Below are 24188 nucleotides of genomic sequence, written 5' to 3'. Positions count from 1 at the left end.
GAGTAGAGGCCATTTTTGCTGCATTTAGTTTTCATTCTCAGATACTAAAAGAAAAATCTGGCAAAAAGTTGTTGAATTAACGAATAAACAGTATCACTCAAAGAATTCTAAATTATTGAGAATAGCACTCCATTTTTTTAGACTGCTGTAGGTCTCTCCCAGGACTGATGCAGATGCTGAGGACACAGCAATGAATAAACAGATTTTTAAATGCCATCACACAGCTTCCTTCATTATGATTTCTCTTCACGGTGTTGGGGGGTAAAAACACAGGTTAATTTATATTTTTAATCAGAATTGAGTGGGACAAAACCAGATTACCTAAACAACTGGAGGGGGGGGGGAACTAGTGCTTGGCTGGAGGAAATTTTTAAATAATCATGACTTTTCCGTTATGATACCAAATTCATGTATGATAGGCAATTTAGCTGAAAAATAAACTTCACAATATTGCTAGTAAAATGAATATCCTATCTACATCCTTTCTTGTAGAAATACAAAACAGGTACAGAACATTCTTCATTTTTATTGGGAGTTCAGAGTAGTATCTGTGATAAGAGGATCTGGTCTGTAAAATCAGGCTGGGCTCCTCACGAGCAGTAATTAATGGTGATTTTATGGCCCCGCATCTGGACCTTTTTTGAAACTGTGGAATAGCTTAAGGTTGGTGAACTAAAGAAAAGATATTTAGGGCTGAACTCCCCTCTCTACAGCCCGTGTTTCTTTTATATTTCCTTGCTTAGCAAACCAAATGCCACCGACATTTAGAGATGAGTTAGCTCCAGCCTGGTTCTCTGAAGCACCAACCAGGCAGAGGTTTGAGCCTATAACCAGGCTGCCTTCTTTCTCCGAGGCTCAAGCCTGAATACATATACCGGCTCTTATATGAACACAGAATGCCCAGTTTCTGTTTCTCTCTCTCTCTCTCTCTCTCTCTCTCTCTCTCTCTCTCTCTCTCTCTCTCTCTCTCTCTCTCTCTCTCTCTCTCCCCCCTCCCCCCAGAAAGTGTGTTTCTGTGTGAGTCTGTTCAGGCTAAAACAGGCATTCCTCATATTTTGTTAATAACCCTGACAGCTCATTATGTGAAAATGAAATTGCTTGGAAAAACAGCAATTTTGCATACATTCGACCCAGTGCCCCTTGGGCCACGCATAGTTTCCGTTTACTGGGACTCGAGTTATTTTCTCCTGAGCAGTGGGAATGAGGACGCCTCTGTCGGAGCAGACCACGAACACATTTCTCTGGCTCCCGGAAATCAGCCTGCTTTATTTCTGGCGAATGCAATACACATGGAGGCAAAGGCGGCTATGGGTTAAAAATAAAAAATGTAGTTTGATTTAATTTTGCCCCTCCTTTGATTCATGACTCTGTCATGAGTAAAGTTCCTCAGAGCGGTACATTTTAATGTCTTACTGGGCAGATAAAAAGAGAACGATAGGCCTGACTGTATCTGCAGCAACATAACTTTTTATTTGGCGGCATACATACAGACTGTGCTTTTAGAGCCCTCTCTAGGATTGCCAAATGGAAGATCATGAGATGGTTTTCATTACAGGATCTTTCTGCAAACGTTATTCAGGATGGATCCTTTTGGGATGAGGCACTTAGGAATCTCTATGACATCAGTACTCCTTGAAATCTAGGGAGTGATGTGGGAATAATAATAATGTTTGATTTACAAGTTTGTCCTAAAATCAGCGATAAGGAGGAGGAGTTAATGAGTTCTATCTCCCCTCCTCAGAATTCCCCCACTTTTCCATATGGTCAGGAAGCTAATAGCACCACATCAATTTAGGAGCAATTTGGGGGACAACTGGAACAACTAATATATCCCACCTTCCTGTTGTCTTGCCCAAGGCTTTCTAACATAAACTTCCTGTTACTCTATTTAATCCGGGACCCCCATTAGAAGTGTTAGAATGGGTGATGGGCTGCTTTTGTTCTTTATGAGGCAAAAATGGTAAGGTCACCTAAATAGTAAAGTTACCCCACATTTCTTTCAACAAATGGACTAAGATTTTATGACAAAATTTCAGAAAGAAAGGAAGGGGAAAATTCCACTCACCTTTGTTCCTGGTAAGCCTGGTAAGCCTGGTTCTCCTTGAGGACCAATGAAACCTGGTTCACCCTTTAAAGAGATGGGCATGTGAGATTGTTATCACTTGACAGTAAGTAAGTAAAGTTAAACTGATTTCCTTCTATTGGAATTTTACTCCTTTGATAGCATACAGCTTTCTTGATGAGATCCAGCCACTGACTATAGAATTAAATAGGTTTTGAGCAATGCGAATGCTTTGAGCAAATCTTTGGAGAAGCTTTAGAAAGTAAAAGTGGCAAACCACCCAGATCAATCTATATATATAAAAGGCTAAGTGTCCCTCTGACTGGTAGCTATGATGCACACTGACCACCAGGGGGCAGACGCTCAATGCAGGAGCTGCCATGATGCACACTGGCCATCCTATATAATAAAAGGCTAATATGCAAATTGTCCCCTTGGGAGTTTGACCACTCGCTATGACATGTGCTGACCATCAGGGGGCAGCATGAAACAAAGGAGGGCCTCAGCCGGCAGCAAGGGGAAGGAAGGCCCCAATCGGCCCTGATTGCTGGCTAGCCCTAGGGACCCTACCCAGGGACCCTACCCATGCATGAATTTCGTGCACCAGGCCTCTAGTGTCTTTATAATTTCCTTTCTCATCTGTTGTCCTGTGGTTCTTACCATTTACCAGGTCCAGTTAATTATGTTTGGGTGAGTGTGGGAGGTAGCCTTTAAGATAGGTGTAAGCAATCCCACCTCTTGGTATTCATGCCTTTGTGTAATGGCCTCTGCTTGAATGCAGACTGGAGTTAATGACATGTCTAATTAACAGAACTTTGCAGAAGTATGGGATATCACTTCTGAGACTAAGTCATAAAAATATTATGGCTTCCATCTCCAGGGGGTCTTTCTTGTTCTCTCTCACTTGGATCACTTTCTTTGGGGGAAAACAAGCTGCCATACTGTGAATAGCACTATGAAGAGGTCCGAGTGGTGAGGTCAGAGGTCAACCAATGTATGAGCTTGGGAGGGGATGCTCCACACAGGTGAGACCAGAGCCCTTCCTAACAGCTTAACTGCACCCTCATGGGAGACACTGATCCTGAGGCACCCCGCTGAGCTGTGCACAGATTCCTGTTTCTCCAAAATTGTGAGATAACTGTTTGTAGTTTAAAGCCAGTTTGGTGGGGAGGTAATAATGATATGCAGCAATAGACACCTGGATGTTAGATGTGGCTAGGGAGGAGATTCAGGAATGTTCAGCATGACAGAAATAACCTCTCTCCTTGCCCTACCTCCATAACCTCTTCTCCGCTTAGAGGAACCCCAGTTGTGGTATGCTAAAAACTATATTTGGTCTTGTTCCTGGTCCTTGGCACAGAGCTCCTACAACCCTTTGAATTTCCTGAGTGATAAGAGTAATAGCAGCATCTTTTGTTATTCTTGACAAGCCCCTTTCAAACATACCTGAATAGTCTCCAGAGAGGGGAAGAAGGCTGGAGACTGAGTTCAATCACCAATGGCCAATAATTTAAGCTATTGTGCCTACAATGGAACCTCCATAAAAACCTCTAAACAAAGGGGACTGGAGAACTTCCAAGCTAGTGACCACATCCACGTGCTGGCCGGATGATGCACCCCAACTCCATGGGGACAGAGGTCCTGTGCTCTAGACCCTTCTGACCTTACCCCTGTACCTTTTTGTTTGGCTGTTCATTTTTATCTTTTATAGTAAACCATAATATTAAGAATGGCATTTTATTGAGTTCTCTCAGTTGTTCTAGCAAATCATCAAACTAGAGTTGGAATAGGTTGTGAGTACCCTCAAATCTGTAGTTAAGTCAGACAGAAGTCAAGTAACCAGGGGCCCCTGTTCCTGTGATTCATGTCTGAAGTGAGGGCAGTCTTGTGGGACTGAGCCCTTCAACCTGAAGAATTTGATGATAACTCTGAGTAGTTAGTGTCACAATAGGATTGAGTTGTAAGACAGTTGGTGTCAGAGAATCAGAGCTGGATAATTGGTGTTGAAAAAGACTACGTATTTGGTGTCAGGAGACACCTGAGGCTAGTGTTCATATTTTCTTGACTAGCCATAAAATTTTATTTTCTTTTTAAAAATGTGAGCTCAAATGTAAGATAGTCTAACTTCCTAAAATCGATAATAAAGTTTTAAAGTAAAAAATGTAATGGCTCTGTTCCCATATTTCCTCTCCCTTCTCTCCCCCTCCCCCCACCCCACAATGAATTATTTCTGGAGCAGTTGCTAATGTTGATGCATTTGTTTTTTTCCTAAGGTAGTGATATTTCAACATTTGTTTTTGATACTTGGAGTTGTATTTTTAAAATACACTATATAAAATCTTGGGTCTTGGGCAAGCAACAAACTGATATAACCACCACAAATGTATCAGACTGGCATATAACTCAAATGGATTTATCTTTGGCTCTGATGCGCCAGGTACTGGTTTAAGAACAAAACAAGGTGGAGGAGAACGAATGCTTTAAGTTTTATTTTTTTATGAAATTTCTATAACTCTATTCTACCTGTTCCCATACCCTTACACACATTGGAAAGGAGAATCTGAACAAAAAATTTTGGGTGGATCTCTTAATGGTCTAAAATGAAAATCAACGATATTCAGAGAACTCATGATGACTATTCTACTTCTTGTAAAAGAGTTTAACTTGTTACTTTAAACAAAAAAATCATATGGAATACATTTATTTACAAGTAAAATATTTCTCCCAATAAAATTATATATATAAACATTCCCTCTCCACCCTCAAGAAGTAAAGTTGTATTAAAGTCAATGTGAATCATTAGGAATGACTTACTGGCATGGAAACATAATGCAAGTTAATAGGTTGAAAGTTTATATGTAGACAAGACTCTTGCAATATCTTCAAGTAGAAATAAAATGATCTCACTGTTTAGCAAAGCAATAGAAGCACCATTAAAGCATACTAATAAAAGAGAAGAAAAAAGGCAAATGTTGCAAAAATGTATTTCTTATTCATGTTAGTGCTTAGTTTATAAAAAGATGAAGCATGCAGTTTCATAGTTCACAAATAAACATATAAGGCTTTGTGATCTCAGTGACCAGACTAAAGTGGCCCATTCTTCGTTTTTAGAAAATAGAATATATTTTATCCCGAGTTAATATATAAAAAGTTCCTTTAAACAGAAGGGTCAGAGGAAAAATTTAAGAAAGCACCCACCATATCCATATTCTTATTTATTTCAATGTACTCAAGGGGAAGATAGCATATTTAACTTTAGGGCCACAGGCATATTTATTCAATCCCAGACCTCTCAGTGACTTCAGAGACAGCGCCATCCTCTCTATGGGGAGGAAATAATCTTTGGCCTCTTCTTTGTCTCAGGTCTGAAGGATAATTATTGCAGTAAATAAGGCATACATATGTCTACTCATGATTCAGCTGGTTGGACTATTTTTTGGCTTTCAAAGCTTACAGCCGAACCATTTAACTTACCATTATTAATGTACAGAGTAGGAAAAAAATCATTGATATATTTCAGATTCCACATGTCACCTAAACTTTAAGAAACTACCACTTGTAGAGTTTGGGTTAGTGTCAAAGAAGAATACTCATAATTTTATGAAAAGGCTTTATTAAAATAATCTTTCCTTGTCCATTTACCTATCTGCATATGACTGGTTCTCCTTTATATACTTCAAACAAAACCACAAATTGCAACAGATAGAATGCAGAAGCAGATATGAGAATCCAGCTATTTTCTATTAAGCCAGACATTAAAGAGATTTGCAAAAAATAAAAAAGTCACTTCTCTTCCTTTTTTTTTTTTTAAGATTCAGTTATCTTTCATTAAACACATAACCAGTTTTAATGAACACTTAATCAGTTTTTTAAATTTCTGGGTTTTAATTTCTAGTACAGAAATATCAATAGATAGAACCTACATAAACAAAAACTCTCTTAATCCTAATTTGTAAGTGTGTAAAGGGTTTTGAGTCCAAAGTGTTTGAGGACTATTGGTACAAAGTCAAAGAACTGGATTAAAGCCTGATTTTACAAGCTGGAATCTTGACCTGCCATATAATGGAAGATTCTGGCATCGTTACTGGTGGCTTAGTTAAGACTTATTATAAAGATAACATAAGCAAAGCCCTTAGTGCTGTCTCTATAATGAGGTAAGTGAACAATAAATGTTTGTTATTATTGTTGCTCTTATTATTGGTTCAACAATTTTGGCTATCATTATTATTAGTAGTAATAGTAATAGAAGTATTATAGCTCCCAGACTAATTGGTGATAGACAAGGTGAGCGCTTGTTGTTTTTTTTATAACCCGGATGGGGCTGTACTCAATACCTCTTCACTTCTTTCAAGAAGTAACCCTAAATTTTCTTGTGTGATCATATCATTTTATGACATAATATCCATCTTTTAGAGCACTTAGGATTGCAAAACCCAAAGTGGGTAAGGTAGAGAAGTGACAGATTTACTATGAGTGAGTTTTCATCTTATACGAAAAAGAAAGAAGAAAATGGTCATACCTATTGAATGTCCCTAAATAAATGTACTCCTTTAAAAAAAAGTCTTGCCTCTTTGACTGATGTAGAGATTAAAGGTTCTAGAATCTCCTAAAAAGCCTAGTGGAGAGGCTATGCCAACCTACAGGTCTATGAATACTTTAATGTGATAGAAAAGCCAATGGCTATTCTACTGTAGTCGCAATGCTAGTTAACCAGCATAGAGGAAGGAACCTGGATCAGGGGAAGGCAGGGAAAGCCGCTGAAATGTGATTCAAATTCAAAACAGTTTGGGGAAATCACCTTTGGAGTAAAGCAGACTGCACAAAAATGAGGTTACGTAAGTTTTCAGGGCAATAAACGGGGAGTAACTACTTACATTGGACTATAAAGTGATTCTCAGACTTGTGTTTGCATATCTAATCTCATTTAGACAGTGGGAAATAGGAGACTGCTAAATTGGAAATTATTCACACATATTTGTCTAAGTAGACAGGTGGGAGTGAGATGCAATAGAGGAAATTGGCATTATAATAAAATTAAGCCCTTACATTACTTTAATGAAGAAACAACTAAATTTAGAGGGCTTTTCTTTTTCTTTTTTTTACAAGTCAATTACCTGAATTAGAAAATCCCAATTATAATTTCAATGAGTCATTTTAGGAATAACATGAGAAACATAAGGCTGAGGGCCTTTGAAAAGGGCAGATGCTGACCCCCCTAATCAGGAAAACATAGACTTACACAGGTAAACAGAAAGTAAACTAGCTTTACAATTAAAGTGAAAACAATAAAATATGACATTTTCTTCAACAATATTAATCTTTTCAGTTTATTATGTGTTAGTGCTTTTTTTTATGGCAACAAAAAATGTCTAAAGAAAATGGAGGAAAGGCAAAGTCTTCAAACCAATGAAAAGCAAGGAATAACTTAAGAGTGCTAATTACTTCTGAGCACTTTAATCTGTTTTTCTCTCAAGAGTCACATACATTTTTTCCCTTCTTTCAGCTATTCAAAATTTTCCTCTGTCTCTCTATTCACTCACCATCTCAAGGGATGTAGCATTTTAGGTTTTTACTTTTGTTATTGTTGAGAACAATGTCAATTGGGATTCTATTCATATTGGTGCCACTGACTGTGTGAGGAAAGGAATTAAAAGAGTGAAGGCAGCCAACTGAAAGATCTTAAAATGTAATTGCTTGCAAAGTACCTAATCAGGGAAGAGAAAAGTAAAAAGAAGGGAGAGGAAGTGGAGAAGAGGAATAAAGAAGGAATGGAGGGAGGAGGCAGGAGTAAGATGGAAGAAGACAAGAGGGGTGAGGAAGAATGGAGAGGAAAAAGCATCTCAAAATGTTATATTCCTCTATCATGGCCATAACAATTGAATCCAGGTTTAATCTGTTGTGTTGGTGTTTTTTTTTTGGTTTGTTTTCACTGGTTCTAGAAATGTCCAACTAGATCTATCCTTGGGCCAAACAAAAAAACCCACAATATCATATTTAAGTCTTAAAATAAATACAGAGTTATGACTTAACCACATTCTGGAGATAAAATATATACAACACTATCAGAACCCTAATACAATCCAAAATGTTAATCACTAAAACACAATGAATAGTTGGCATCATATTTTGCTACCCAAGCCACATGCTAACCAGTGATTAAATGGTTGTCAAAGAAATAGAAATCTCAGCTCTGTTAGTGGTATTATAATATGGCACTAATACAGCATCAAATTCCAAAATGAAGAAAACTTTGGTTTAATTTTCTGGCCTCGTCCTGGATATTGCATCTGATTTCTTCCTGAGTTGTTTCATGAGTTTTGCCCTTTACTTATTCTTAACATTAATTAATCAGCTCACCACCAATGAATTAAATAACCCAGGTTTCAATACCAAGACTGAACACATTTCCTTGTGTTGAGCTGCTGGGAAAGATGTGGTTTTGGCAACTACACTGAGACCCAGGTTGGCAGCAGAAATATTATGAATTCATGATGAAGCCCAATAGAGGCCTCGTAGTAAACTGCTGGAAGTGGCAGCAGCTGAAAAAATCTCACACATGTTGCTCATTTAAACAGCGAGGGCACATAAAGATGCAAAACCAAGTCTATGGATTTCAGCTACAGCTGGGATGAAAGGTGGATCTTCACATGACCAATTTTGAAGGGCCTGATAGTTTCACATTGATCTTTCCAACTACAGCTAACTGTTTCGGCAGCCATAACTTTGATCTTGTAATGCGAAGCTCAATGAATATGTCACAGTAACTAATATGTACTATATTTGAAAAATTATCCTATTTTTTTCACCAAACAATAGTTCCTTTATTGATTAGAGTGTCAGTAGTAGAGAGCATGCACGCTCTCTCTACTTTCTTTCATAAATTGGCAATATGTACAGACAAATGAAGTGAACTACCAGGAGATTTAGCTATAGGGAGGTGGGATCTATTCACTCTATAAGGTAAAGCAAAGATACCACAAAAATAAGATTTTGACTGAAGTCACTTTTGCTCAACTCATTTGCTATTATTTTTTAAAAATTTAAACAGCCTACTTAGATAGCTTAAATTCTGTGTATTCTGGCAAGTAAAAAAAAAATAAATCCCAAAACAAAATTTAAACCCCCCAAATAATGCAAACAATTACCATCTTTACAAACCAAGAAGGCAACAGAACCTGGCCTTCTGTAGTACAAAAAGGCCAGTGAAGCCTAGGAAATGCCTTAAGAACTTGACCTTTCTGAACTCTAACAAAGACCATAGAAAATCTGGACCAATTTTTCTTCAAACTCACATTTGATACATAGCAAGGAAGTATTTCAGATAACCTTACTTTAACTTTGAAATGACCATGGGGACAATTTACCTAACACTAGTTTGTCAAATTTACATAAAGGATGTCCTTCATATAGATGAGAAGAGTCAGCAAATATGGGAATGGGATTATTAGTCAAGGTGAAAAAGGAAGAGGCAGACAGCTTCATTCATACAGAAATGGCTCACCAGGTGTTTCCCTATAAACTTCCAGAACTCAACATCTGTTAAATAGAAGGGTGGACAGAAAGTCCTAACTGATTAGCTCTTGCCCACAGAAAAATCTCTGGTTTTTCATTTATTACCATTTGTTTTATTTTTATAAGTCATTATCAATTAAAGGAGTACAAGATATCATTTTTTAACCTGTCTAAAAAGACTCCTCTAATACCTGCTTAAACCAAGCCATGTTTTCCATGATATTTATTACCCCAAGCAGATCCAATCTTCATTGTCCCCCAAAACAGTACCACAGGGCTCAAAAATATGTGCTGATTTGCGTGGGTGCTAAAAGCATCACCAATAATTTTGATTAATGTGTCTTGACACTGAACGCATTAGCCATACAATATTCTTCTTGCTTAAAGGCTAATTAGAATTCAAGTCAGCATGATACCTGCTTTTGAGGATTACAGCAAGAACATTTGTTGTAATAAGAACCTCCAGGCAGCCAGTTTTGGTAATGATTGATTTGTAAAATTATTGAGGGGGAAAAAATGAGAAAGTAGAGCTTGTCCCAAAAACATTTATTTCCCTTTAGGATCAAATTTGAGTATAAATTAAAACATCTTGGTGGTTACGATGAAAATGAACTACCATAGCAGGTTTATTTAAACCCCAGAAAACATATCTTTCTGATTTTTTTTTCCTTAACAGAATTACATCATGAAAGCACATTTGGTGTATTTATTGGAGGTTTTATTCTGGCTGCTAAAAATCTCTGATTTCTGGTTGTATGAGTGTCCTAATTGGACTCTTAAATTATTCAACTGCTCAGACACACTTGGTGCAAGCAGGAAATAATTATAAGTAACAATAACAATGTTATCCTTTTAACCGGCATTTCTTTCTTTTTTTTTCTTTTAGGAATTCATTTCATATCCTATGTTACTTCCAAAAAGTTTCCTCTGCTATTTTTAAAATGTGATTTGATGTTTCTGAGGAAGAAACCTCCTCTCCAGTGGATTTAAAACTTAGGTTTCTATTAGATTACTTAATCCTAAGAATGCCAAAATAAATGTTCCCATCACCTTTAAAAGTTAGTCTTTATATGATTTAGTGTCAAAGATGATTTCATATAATGAGGTACAAAGAGTTACTGTCTCATAGCCTCCCGATCCTCAAGTTCTTGTTCTAAATGTCAAATTTTCACTAATGGGGAAGCCAGAGCAAAAATATCAAGCTATGAGGGAAAATACTTTAAAAATTTCTTTGCCATCTAAATGATTTGATGTGATTTTTACTGTTTTATGTCTCCCTACTGTATTAATTTCACTGTACTATGTACATTTTTTCAATTTCTTTTCTGAATATGAGATAATCTGGTGGTCCATGTTGAAAGGAGAAAAGCAATAGCATTGGAAAAAATCAATGTATGTAAGAAATGTCTTGGGCCCTACCCAGTTTGGCTCAGTGGATAGAGCGTCGGCCCTCAGAGTGAAGGCTCCCAATTTTGGTCAAGGGTACATACCATAGTTGCAGGTTTGATCCCTGGCCCTGGTTGAGGTGGGTGTGGGTGGCAACCAATGGATGTGTCTCTCTCACGTTAATTTTCTCTCTGTCTCTCCCCCCTTCCACTCTCTCTAAAAATCAATGAAAAAAATATCCTCTAAATAAATAAATAAATAAATAAATAAATAAATAAATATGCTGTTTCTCATTTCTTAATGTCACCTCCATTGAGACATAAAATCTTAGGGTGAAGTTTTATTTTAAAAATGTCTTGGGCTAGGCAACACCATGACTGAGGTATAGAGAATTTCTTAATTAATTTGTCAAGTTTCCTTTTGCTTTTGTGTGAACAGCGTCAGGAAGGAGAACTTTGACAGCACCAGGTCTCACACCCAGAACACTGTATCCCCTCATCCTTTGTTCCTGGAATATACTCGGGTGATAGGAAAAGAGGAATAGTATGAAGCCATGTTTCAAGAAAAAGTAGGTTATCTCACTGTTCTTAAAGGTAACATTTACCTATCACTGCAAATGAATTTTCAGAATTTACACCTATTAACCTGTAGAGTATAAATGTCTTTATGTTCCTTAGGTTACTGATTTTTAAAGAGAGAGGAAGGGACATGGATAGAGAGATAGAAACATCAACAATGAGAACCATCCATTTGCTACCTCCTGCATGCCCTCTACTGGAGATGGAGCCGAGCATGTGCCCTGACTGGGAATCCAACCTGTGACCTCTTGGTTCCTGCATCTATGCTCAACTGTTGAGCCACACCAGCCGGGCGATGATTCTCATTTTATAAGGAAATGTGATGATATAGATTCATGAACTGGTGAGGGGCAGGACCAGATCTGCACAGTGGTGATCTGGCTCTGCAGTCACGGGTCTTGACCCCGGCTCTATACTCCTTAATTACTAGGGTTATATAATCATAAAAGGGCTCAGTAATGTATTTACATTTTTTCAAAATAACTATGGGGAGAAAAGGGTTTTAAAAATAGGAACTTTGAATCTTACGCTTTTATGGGATATCAGAAAAGCTAGTTATAAGTTTTGCCCATGAAAAAATATATTTGCAAGCTTATTAATAAAAATAATTTTCTGAGTTCAAATCTTATTCCAGAAGATCAATGTCTGCATGGTACATTGTGCATAATTTAATTTTCCCAGTTGAACATCTTGACACTATATGAACCATGAATGCATGAAATAGGAATTCCAAATGTCTTCCACATGGTGAGAGGACTTTCCAATACTTGTGCAGGAAGCTGAAGAGTAATTTGAAATTAAGTTATGCCTGTTCTTAGTGACTTTTATTGTGTATGCCTAAGGTAGTAGCACTTTTCTCTGAGTGGGACCCTGAGGTGACAGATAGATGAGTCTGCTGTCTGTATTTAGGCACTTTGTTCATTTCCTGAGAGCTGTGCGGAAGGCATTTGGATGCTCATTAAATTTCCAACCATTCCCCGAGTGCAACAGGTGGCAAATCAAAGCTTCCCTGGCATGTCACGGCTGGTTTCCTCAACGTCTTGGAAATAACGGATGGCATCTGCATGCTCTCCGCAGTACCAGTGGATAAGAAGGAGATGAATAGCAATAGGAAGTATTTCCAAAGCATAAACAAACACACAAGTTTGGGGAGGTTATGACTAATGTTCTTGCTACCACACTTTCTAAATACATACACAGTGGTTTCATCTTTTAAATATTGTTATCTTTCAAACTATGAAATCATGATGAACTCTCCTGTGGTTAGCTACCTAATAAAAGCAGGTATATTCAGGAAATAATAACATCACAATTTAATGAAGCTAGATCATAAAATTATAAACTTATAACTCTACATTTATGACTATTCAGTGAGTACTAATGACTATGATATGTTCTTCAATTGTCTCCTTTACAAAATTATTTATTTATACCGAGAACCTACTACATTATAAGGAAATCATGTCACTCACATCCTGAACCAGAGTGAGAAGACAAGGCTTATTCATCCAAAAATAGAATCTGTGATTTAAATAAACTTTAAGATAGTTACCCAACAGTCCATGGTAATTATACAGCAAAGGTTTTTGTCACTATAATCACTAGTCAACATTGGAAAAGGAAAGACAAATGTCAACTATATGATCTTGACAGAATTTGTCTGGCAGTTGCGTATGACCCTAGGAATAAAAGTATTTACTGGAGGTGGCAAATTACCACATCTTTCCCGATTTGAAAGAATTCGAAACATTCAGATTAGTCCACAGATGATTAGAAAAATGACCTGGGATATTTTAGGACATAAAAGAACTAAAAGGGAATGATAATAAACAGTAGGAATTGAAATTGTTTGTTTTAAAGAAAAAAGACTCAAAACCGTCACCCTATATACTCTCTCAACAAGGAAGTGCCTCATGCTCAGGAGAAGAAACAACTGTATTTCAAGGCAGCATGGAGGTCCCTGCTGTGGACCTGGTGCTGGCGGCACAGCCCTTCCAACCTACCGGCAAGCGCCGCAGGAAGCCCGGCCCAGGTCCTTCCAAAACGCTCCTTTTAAATGCCTTCCTTTTACTTATACTGCTACAAGGTTCTTTATAAATAATGCTGACCATGACTTTCTTAAGTTTGTTTTAAAAAATCTATGACCTTCCAATCATTTTTAAAAAGCTCCTTTTAAAAAATGTGTGAGAACTACTAAGGAACTGCCATAAATTAACTCTATAGTATGAAATCACATAGTCACTTATTAAGTTATTTTTGCTAAATATCAAATGATAAGGAAATAATTTGGCTTTTTAGTAAACTATTGTCACAGAGTATACTTTTTTCCACGGAAGAAACCAAGATTAATAATCCATTAAAAACACACATCTGAACTTCAATAAACTAATCTGAAACCATCAAACAAAAAGCAGAACCAAAGTTTTAGAGTGCCAACCTGGAAGACATAGCTTTCATGTCTGTTAATTACACCAAATATACCCATAAAATATTATGTATGATACCAGATGATGTCTGGGAGCTCAATAAATTTAACATATTTATTCCAAAATCATATCATTTCATCTAACACACTTCAGATACAACCGTCATAAAACAGTATACACAACCCGCACAGTGAAACTAGGAATATTAATTTTAGAATGGTCTAATACATACTGGAGATTAATTTAAAACTCTATAAGGTGATAGCAATAAAAATATATTTAAAAAGAAAAAAAACTCTATGAAGTGAGAAAAAATGTAAGGAAAAATCTACTTGCATTGTGTTTTCCTATCAAACAGCTCTGTAATTTAAAAAAAGAACTTTAAAATAAGAAGCTGATTTTAAAGGAGTAACTACAGCTAAAGCAGTAGAACTTTTAAGCCTTCTCCGTTGCCATGTGAACATTTTTGAACAATTAAAAAATATTTCTTAACATTTTTAGATGGTTTAAAAATATGTAAACAACATTTTAAACTAAGCTTTAAGCAATTATTTCAAAAGATACATAAAAAATTTATGGGAGCAGTATACTAGTATGAGTCAAAGTAGTTTAATAAAATGATTTGTACTTTTTAGTGAGAATTATTGACAGGAAGTGGGAGCACAAAACATTTTAGAGGGATGGTTATACTGAGCAAATCATAAAACAGCTGCCTAAGTATTAGATTTATGGGGATGTGAACACTATGATTCTGGTAAAAAAAAATCTGTTAAGATCTTAAGAATAAAGCTAAATGTGAAGGTAGACATTCTAGACTTTAAAGAATTCCTACGATTTCAAACAAAGTGGCTTGTACATTTATTTAAGTTAGGGGCATATTAGGTTACATAACAGAAAATATAGTCCAGAGAGCGATGGGAAACTTTAAAAATACCTGTGCTTAATTTTTAATTAAAAAATTTAAGTGGTTGAGAGGTGAGTATTTAAAGAACAACACTATGTTTTTAGTTTTCATCCCCTCCCTATCTCCCTGCCGTTTTTGTGACTCAGTTGCAGTTCTATGAAGCCAAGACTGTCAGTGCAGTATTTACCTTTATCCCCGGAAGTCCAGGAAGCCCAGGAAGCCCTGGTTCACCCTACATAGGAAAATCACACAACATTATAGAACAATATCCACTCAGTCACAGTCTCTGGAGAAAAGCATGGCAAATGCTCCTCGCTGAATACTTGCCATCTACATATACACTGTCTCGTTTCAAGAACTTGGTGAGATTATACAGTTCAGTCAACTCTTGATTCGAAATTGGTTGGCCCTTTTGCAGATTTCCCTGCCAGTTCACTGCTCATAGGCGTCTCTACCAGAAGGAAGAAAGAGAAGTAAAAGGGGAACGAGCTCCCACGTTTTACTAATTCCTGGTAAATGGTTTGCTAGGGAGGCGGAAGCTCTGCTGAAGTGAGGATTATGCGTGCATCTGAATAACGCCTCAGAGTCCAGTGCTCTCCTACCTCAGATAATCAAGAGTTGGCTGTGTGAACAGATGGTTACATCAACACAATATACATTAAAAGTCGTGCTCACTTAAAAGTATAGTAAGGTTTCTTTTCCATTCCTGAATGATGAGAAGATAAATGCATGGTTAATATTATACTTAACTCCAGCCCATATTTCTGACAATTGTTGAGTCTGGGTAACCCTGCCTAGCAATTTAGGGCTAATGGTACCATGCAGCTGTTCCTGAGTACAGGTCTGAGATTAAGTGGCAGATTTGGGGTGAGCACACTGTAGTCATGATTAACCTTCTCATTTTCACAGAATGGTCTACATTATTTTAAGTACAAAGTATAGTGACAAGAGGTTACATTGCTTAGAAAATCTCCTGAATTCCACTAAAGGAGCATAATGGAATTGCTGGAGAAAATGAAAGTCCATCTTGTGCTGGATTGAGGTAACTATTTGTGGAAAGTAAAAGGGTTACACATTTTCATGATGGTCAGTCAGTGGGAAGATAACTATACTAAGAGACAGGAGTATCAAACTAATAAAGTGGTAGAGGGAGGTATTTCTTTTCATCTAAATGATTTAACAACTTTCATTTCCAAGAAAATATACTAAGAACAATCAGACATTTCATTTTTTAAATATTATTACTTTCAAATTATGAAGAGTCATAATTTGCTCTATTATTATCACTAAATTATTTCATCTACTGTTGATTAAGCTGTATGGTTAGACATAGGAAGGACAATGACTTTCCTGATGGTTTAGGTCAAAGGTGCTTCAGGAATGCAAAAGAAAAGCTATTATGTATGAAACTACAAATGGAAGTTTGCATTGTGAACAAGAACACTAAGATGAGATTAAGCCAGAGAAGAAAGGATGATTACTATGAATTTGCTATTTCATTCAAATAATACCTGTCCAAGTAAATTATAGTTCATACAGATACCACATTATACATTTGATTTTCTTTTTTCTTCCTCCTTTTTCCTTCAATCAATAAATTTAGGAAGATTTAGTAAAAGGGGCTGGTACTCATATTTTACTGAAGATTCTCATTTACTTTATTTAAAAAAAATATTGATTTCAGAGAGGAAGGGAGAGGGAGAGAGAGATAGAAACATCAATGATGAGAATCACTGATTGGCTGCCTCCTGCATGCTCCACACTGGGGATTGAGCAAGTGCCCTGAATCGAACCGTGACCTCTGGTTCATAGGGCGACTCTCAATTACTGAGCCACACTGGCCGGGCAATTATTTTTTACTTAAAAAAAAAAAGGACCTGGAAAATACTACATTGCAGTAGAGTATACAACCAAAAAATTAAATCTATTGGTGACAAATATATAGTTCTGTATTGTTTTAGAAAAGTCTCCTAAATCTCAGGACATTCTATTTGAAACATATGTGAAAATGTATAGGTTTTAACACTGTTTCCCAGCAGCTCTCACCACACCCTTCCCTCTGGCCAAATTAAAAGGATTGTATGACTAATTTGAAGAAAGATATTTATATACACATGCATATATAGACACACACCCATGTTTTCTAACAATGAGAATGACTTATAAAACATTATGGAATATTTTGTAATGTAGATTGAATACTTAGAGACTTTGAGCATATAGTTGTTCCCTACATTATATGTGTATGTATGTATGTATAGAGGCTATAAATATATATATTAATGAACAAATGTTTCAGAAATTAATATTTCATAGTCTTGTATTTTCATAAATTTGACATTTCCAAATTTATGTTTACTTAAAAAGTGGCCCAAGAAAATATTATAATATATTTAATGTTATCCTTTGTGGAACATCTCTTAACAGTCTTAGGAAGATATTTCTTCCTATATAAAATTTCTATCTTTATACCATTAAGGATTATCTTCGAATTAAGAGAGAGTAATTTAGTTAATTCCTCCATTCTTGCCTACTCTTTGGTTCAGAAGCTTCTCTGAGTTGAGTTCTTGGGCATACACTGCCCAAGGTGAGATCTAGGTCATAATTAAGAATTAGTTTGTTATTTCATTTAAAGAATACTTGTCTAAGTAGACTGAAATTCACACAGATACATTATACTTCTGCTTTCCTTTCCTTTTCACTCTTTTCCCTACACCTTAGGAGGTCTCTGTCTACTGTCAAAGTAAGAACACTGCCTTTACCCTATGTCCCTGTGATGGTCCACTGTCCTTCCTGATAGAATTTAACTGTGAGAGTCCCTTCCAATGGGAGATCAAGTATCTTTATTTACATGGAGAAGTTGGGAAGGAAAGAATTATGTGGTGAAACACAATATCTACACACTTCATAAACATATATACACACTCTAACTCATCTATCAATCACACACTCTAAAGAACAAAATACCAGACAGTGGAAACTAATCAAGGGGCTTTTCATCCTCTATTTTTCTGGGGATGTCCCTCACGCAAGAGCTTCAGTGCCAGTGAACCCACAGCACAGTTTTGCAGCGGTGAGAAAAGGGCCATGAGAGATCTCTTGAATTGATTTTGTAGTCACTTCTGTTTGCCATTTTCTAATCTAAGTAAGCAAGCAAGCATAGAAATACTCTACTTTTAAATTAATGTTGGGGTTTAATATTGCTAAATCCAGACATTAGACAAAGGAAGTCATAAATATTGTGGGAAAGTGAGATTGCGTCAAAGGGTAGAATCTGGCCTAAATGTTAATGAAAAAGATGCTGCTCATTTCAGGGCACATGTTCATTCAGGCTGGTTGAAAACTTCCCTCACTATAATTTAAAACAGGTGCTTGATGAAATTCAAAAGAAATTCAATGTTTCCATATGCAAATCTACAAGCTTCCAGAAATGAAACTAAAGTATAATTCTAAATATTCATGACAAGGCAATGTTTTATCAAGCAACTGAAAATCAATTTTGACCTTCATTAGCTGGGTGGAGGGGGTTTGGTGGGGGTGTGGAGGGATTGAGCAAAAGAGAAAAAACTCATGAACATGAACGATAGTGTGGTAATTGCAGGGGAATGGAGGTGGGCTGAGGGAGATGGAGAAGGGTTATAGGGAGGATAACTGTGATGGGAGGAGACTTGACTTGGGGTGGTGAACACACCATACAGTGTACAGATAAGGTGTTATGGAATTGTGCACCTGAAACCTGTATAATTTCGTTAACCAGTGTCTTCCCGATAAATTCTATAAAAATGAAAAAAAAATTAAAAAGTGAAAAAAGATATTAATGCTTGTAGAGATTTATTTTAGAGATATCACAGAATTGAAAAGCAGCTTAAAATTAGCCTTTAATTTTTACTAAGGGACCTAAAATTAGATCATCGGAGATTAGTTGTTTTTTGTTTGTTTTTTCAAACCAAAGCAGATCATGGATCTCTATTAGGGTGGCATCACTAATTTCAAATTCTCTTGTAAAGAATCAGGAGGAAATCTTAGTAACTGAATAGCAAAATTTTCAGAGTTCTGCTGGGCTCTTTGGAAAAGTCTCAACTTTGTCTGAAACTGGGCCTGATGAATCATTACTCTTAGATTCTTAGTTTCTAGAGGAAAACCTATTTTTAAAGTAGAGAAACATCTAAAGAATGTGAAAGACCTCAAAAATTACTTTAACCCACTTATTTAAAACAAAGCAATGATCCTCTCAGTGGCTTCAAGAATGTGGGAACATTATTTTATCATGTTTTAGGGTTCCAAACTACTACAAGGGATTTGATTCCCTCTTTTCCTTTACACTAATGAAATAAATTCTATGTTTTTATTCATGTCCTTTTTATTTTTTCCCCCTACACCAGCTACTGCTAAACAAAGACAGAGTCATGCTCTTCAGAGATTTAACCTAATGGGGAATTCACATTTACTTGTTAGCTGTAATACATCTGTTATCGCAAATCTGACTGCACTGGGCACTGATGGCCAGATGCTGTGACAATAAACTGCTAACAGTTGTTTCCTGCCTCAGACTCAAACGACAATATGGATCTTAACACATTCACTGCATGTTCTCTCATTCATCACTGAAGTGAAGCACAAATGATAAACAAAAAATTATGTCTATATCTATAGATTGGTTAAAGTGGTTTGGCTAGTGTCTGTAATTAAATTTCATTTCATGAACAAACCTGTTTTTATAACAGTCAATGCACAGATAGATATTATTCACATAAAAATTGTCAGTAGGGTAGTATTTGAAATGAGAGAAAAAGGAATATAATTTTAAAAGAAACTGTCCATCCTTCCCTATTGAAACCATTTAGTAAATATTCATTTCTTCTCATGAAAGATAGAAACATGCAGAGTAGAGTGTCTTTAAACATGCAAGGTAAATTGTTGCATTCCAACCCAACTGGTCTTTGTCAGTCTCAAACAGCTCAGCACATGCAGACTTTAGTTCATTAGGCATCCTTTTACATGTACACAGTGTGTTTTCACTTTTGTGACAGCATTATCCCTTTTAAAACGCAAAACAATCAACAACACTCAGCATGCAAAGCACAAAAACCACCTCATTTTGTAATAGTCATTCTCTTACTACACAGAGGATAGTAGATATAAAATGGTGAGACAGTGCAAAGATCACACTAAAATAAAGATGATATTAATTACCTTTTGCCCTGGACGACCAGATTCTCCAGGTTCTCCCTGACCAAAGAAAGCCAAAGATGAAAAGAACAGTCTTACAAGAATTTCCCAAAACCCTTATGCCTCTGAACACTCTCACAGAGATGGCCCAGTCTCCTTGATCACATATATTTCATTTATTTTACTCTGTTACTCTATATCTCACTAGACACAGGAAATGCTTTTTTTTGCTGTGAATATACCTAAAGCTCACATACAAATCCACATTTCCATAAAAACCAATCAGAAAGGGAAGAGAAGGCCAGACCTCTTATTAAGCCTTTATCAGATTTCCAGCAGATACTTCCTGTTGTATTTGGAGGCTGATCATTGCAGGAGAATAGGAACAGAGTTATAACCATCAATGGTGGTAAAAGAGAAGAGAAAGCAGAGGCTTATAAAAATCAAAACTGTAACTCCTGGGGTACACACTCTTGCAAGGTTAGCATTACCTTAATTCCTGCAGCAGATGATCCAGGGTCACCCTAAAATGAAACCCACGAGAGATTATTCCACAAATTATGGGAACAGGAAACACACAAACACAGAGAGCCATTATCGACAGGGGCACTCAAGGGAACCCCATGACTAATGCGCTTAACTAGGCTCCCTAAGACTTTGTATCAATCTGTCAGCTGTTAAGATGTCAACAATTTCCAAGATAAACAAGGTACTTTCTAAAAACATGGGTTTACTTTGAATGCAAAATACATAAGGACCATTATATTTTTGGAAATTATAAATATATAAATAAGGGCCTTTCCCTGGATCTACTGCTAAAATTGTATTCTAAAGCAATAAATTATAATTTTGGGGATCTGGAATTTTGGTTTTCTCTGTTTCTGGAATTTATTAATGTCAATGGCTATCATTTAGTGGGAGTTCCCTGACCCTTCCAGTCTTCAGAAAGTCAGGGTTCAACAGATGAAGTCAAGGGTTAATGATGCTGTGTTGGAAAAAGCCACGCAGCAGGTCAGCTTGTCTCCCCTTGAAGCACTGTCCCAGTTAGGACCTGCACGTTTTTTCCAGCTTTACACTTATTTCATTGTAACCCAGTCACTGGAAAGTTACAGGATGATGAATGGCTTGTGGGTGACAGGGACACATGGAAGATCTGAGAAAAAATGTTGAGATAGAATCTGGTTTTCTAAAAGGCACTGTATTCCCCCCGGATTTCACAGAGGGTGTCTACATTTTGAGAGCAAATATGTTATAAATGAGCAGATAGGGATGAGTAGAAATGACCGTGGAGGATAGCTGAGAATGCGGCTTTTTCTGAAATGAGGCCAGCAAAGAGCCGGCATTTTCAAGCTCCTTCTAGCCCTCTGTCCCATGAACATAAAGGGAGAAAACTTAGTTTTTTTGAGACTGTTACTAAAATAGAAATAGCCACAAGGAGAAAGGCACATACTGGGATTTCCTCAGCTGGGGGCCTATTTCCTTGTTCTAGATTTAGGAAGCTGCTCACCAGTCTCATTCAGAGAGAGATAAGGCCTCAGGCCTCTGCATGTGCGAACGGAGCACTTGTCCCCCTCTCTCATTCTTACCCCTCTCACCTCTTCTGGTGGCTGGCACCTTCTCTTTCTTTGGATCTTGGCTGAATGGCTTTGCCACAAATAACCCTTCATTCACCAACCAACCAACCAACAAACCTAGACACATGTCCCTCACACATACATCAGACCATGCAGCATAACACACTTCATAATTAGGTATTTATGTTTTCTGCTGGGTTTTTTTTTGTGTCTCTCCATGAGACAATCAGATTCCGTGTCTATTTTTATTCAGTGGCTGGCCCATAGTATATGTTTGATACACATATGGTGAATGAACAAATCTCAAAACAGAATATTTTAAGCAGAACAGAAGTTAAGAACCAAAATGAAAAAAAAAAAAAAACTTTAGGAAGGAAAAAAAAAGATTAGGAAGGAGATGGAAATAATAAATTAGCTTATTGAAGAAACTGATATATATTTGAGTTTCTTTGACATCTGTAATTAGTATTAGCCAAGGAAAAAAATTAAACCACGATGAAACATAAAGAAGACCCCAAATATTATAGAATGACAATGATTTTTCTTCCCAATCATTAACAATCAGTTGAGTTCTAATGGGAAGTGAAATAAATGTGGCTAATAATACTTATATATATTTCTGCTAAATCAAGTCTAAAAGCTATCAACACAAATGAATCAATTTTGAAAGATTTTGCACAAGACCTTTGTATTCATAAAAGCAATTTTGACTTGGCTAAGTCACCTCTTTCATCTCATTTAGACCTCACAAAACTCCCATGATTTAGGGAAGATATTACTATATTCATTTAATAGATGAGGAAATTGAAGCAACTGGAAACTACATGAATTTTGGACTTCCTAAATTCTATTGTCATAGAATTATTGGTTTATTTCACTTTGACAACAGGACATAAAGGTTATAGTAAACTGTAAGTAAAGTTGCTTATATTAACTGTAGGTTAGATACATTTTTTTCAGTGTTTTAACAGAAAGTGGCTAGATAAACTGCTAATGAGAATAAAGACTAGATTTATTTCTCAGAAAGTGGATGGAAAAACAGAAAGGACAGTTCTCCAAAAGACTGATTTATTTGTGGGAATTGGAGCAGTTTCGTTTGTTGGACAACTATGAGTGATATTTTAATTCTCTTAAAAAATTAGAACTGTGAAATCTCAAGGAATTTTTATATCTTTTAAGTGGCAAGGTAACTGCTGGAAGACATTCATAAGTTAAACATTTTAAAGGATAATGCCACAAGTAGTGGGAAGAAAAGTCAGTGTTTATAATCCTCATTCCATGAACAGTGAAAATGAATACAGTATTCAAGTAGGGAAAAAACCTGTGCCTTAAGTATACTCTTAGCTTTATAAATCGGTTGGTTTGGAAACAGAAGTTTTCATGGGGTAAGTCATAAATGGGGAAAATACTTTTAGAACATACTCGAGGTAAATGAATGTGACTTCAGTATTTTTCATTCAAGCACATGGAGTTATTTTTAGTTGTAACTATTTTCGAACACAAAACTCAGTGTATAATTATATGTATGCATTAATAAAGTCTATGTGGGTATATAAAGTAAATGTGGCTATATTTCTGTCATTCCTTTAATAAATATCTATGAAGCACCAATTATGTGCCAGCCATGTTCTGGATGCAGGGATGCTAGGAGCTGGGTGACAACAGTGAACTAAGTAGTTGCAATCCCCGCATTCACTTACACATGTGTACGAAAATATCACTGATTGAAAGCATCAAAGATACTTTCTTTTCATTTAAATAAAAAAATCTGGGATAGGAAGAGATTCTCAGGTTTTGAAAAGTCTGTGTCACTGTAAATACACAGAAGAAATGATACACAAATGCACAGCACAAGAAATTTTCCCATTCAGTGAAAATAAGAAACAGCTGAAAGCAACAAATTTTTTTTTAAAGATTATTCATTCAATAACTATTTGTTCTCTTCCAGGAACTTGGACTGGTGCTAGAACAATTTGGTATCATATAGTTTTTTCATTGTTTGTGTTTTCTTTTTCAGTGAGCTGGATGTCCAACTAAACAAAGAATTAAATAAATTGTGATACAGGTTCTGAAAGGGATCATAAGGAGGACTGTGGGAGCATGCAGTAGGTAACCTAACCAGTTCAGAGGAGACTGGAAGGCTGCCCCAGGGAAATGATATAAATTCACGTTTCAGTGGCCTGAAGAATAGGATTAGGAGCTGGAGGTGGAGGTGGACAGAGCAAGAGTGTCCTAAACTATAGGAATCAGATGTGCCAGGTTAGAGAAGACTCTGCATTGATTGGGGTGGGAGCACCCACTGAGATAGCCCTTCACCTGTGGTTTTAAGAAAAGAAGACAATGTGCTTGGTGGTTCTAAATATGAGTATGGCTTCTGCAGAGGCTCAAGGGATGTAAACCACAGACGTTATGCAGCCATACACCAAGAAGGCAGTGTCTTTACGGGAATGGAGATGGGGGAGCAAAGAGAATGAAGGCACAGGAAGTAATACCAAGAAAATGAAGGCGGAGCTTCTGCACCCACAGATACAATTGTAAACAAAAGAGTGGCACCGCCAAAACCATCTACTTTCAGGT

General features: G+C 36.6%; 1 protein-coding gene across 1 annotated transcript in view; it reads right to left on the bottom strand.

Moving 5' to 3' along the window:
• The window catches only part of COL25A1 (collagen type XXV alpha 1 chain), a 481927-nt gene that overhangs the window by 48025 nt on the left and 409714 nt on the right, over positions 1–24188 (bottom strand). Inside the window, exons 16-19 of the mRNA XM_054722987.1 lie at positions 20529–20561; positions 20062–20097; positions 15056–15100; positions 2066–2128 (exon numbers count right to left, since the gene is read on the bottom strand). Coding sequence (XP_054578962.1) covers positions 2066–2128; positions 15056–15100; positions 20062–20097; positions 20529–20561 — 177 coding nt within the window. The remainder of the gene's footprint in view (positions 1–2065; positions 2129–15055; positions 15101–20061; positions 20098–20528; positions 20562–24188) is intronic.

Source organism: Eptesicus fuscus, chromosome 2 (genome assembly GCF_027574615.1).
Source record: "Eptesicus fuscus isolate TK198812 chromosome 2, DD_ASM_mEF_20220401, whole genome shotgun sequence".
In the NCBI taxonomy this organism is placed as follows: Eukaryota; Metazoa; Chordata; class Mammalia; order Chiroptera; family Vespertilionidae; genus Eptesicus; species Eptesicus fuscus.
Note: the sequence above shows the minus strand (reverse complement) of the source record. Positions and strands in the feature narration are given on the sequence as shown.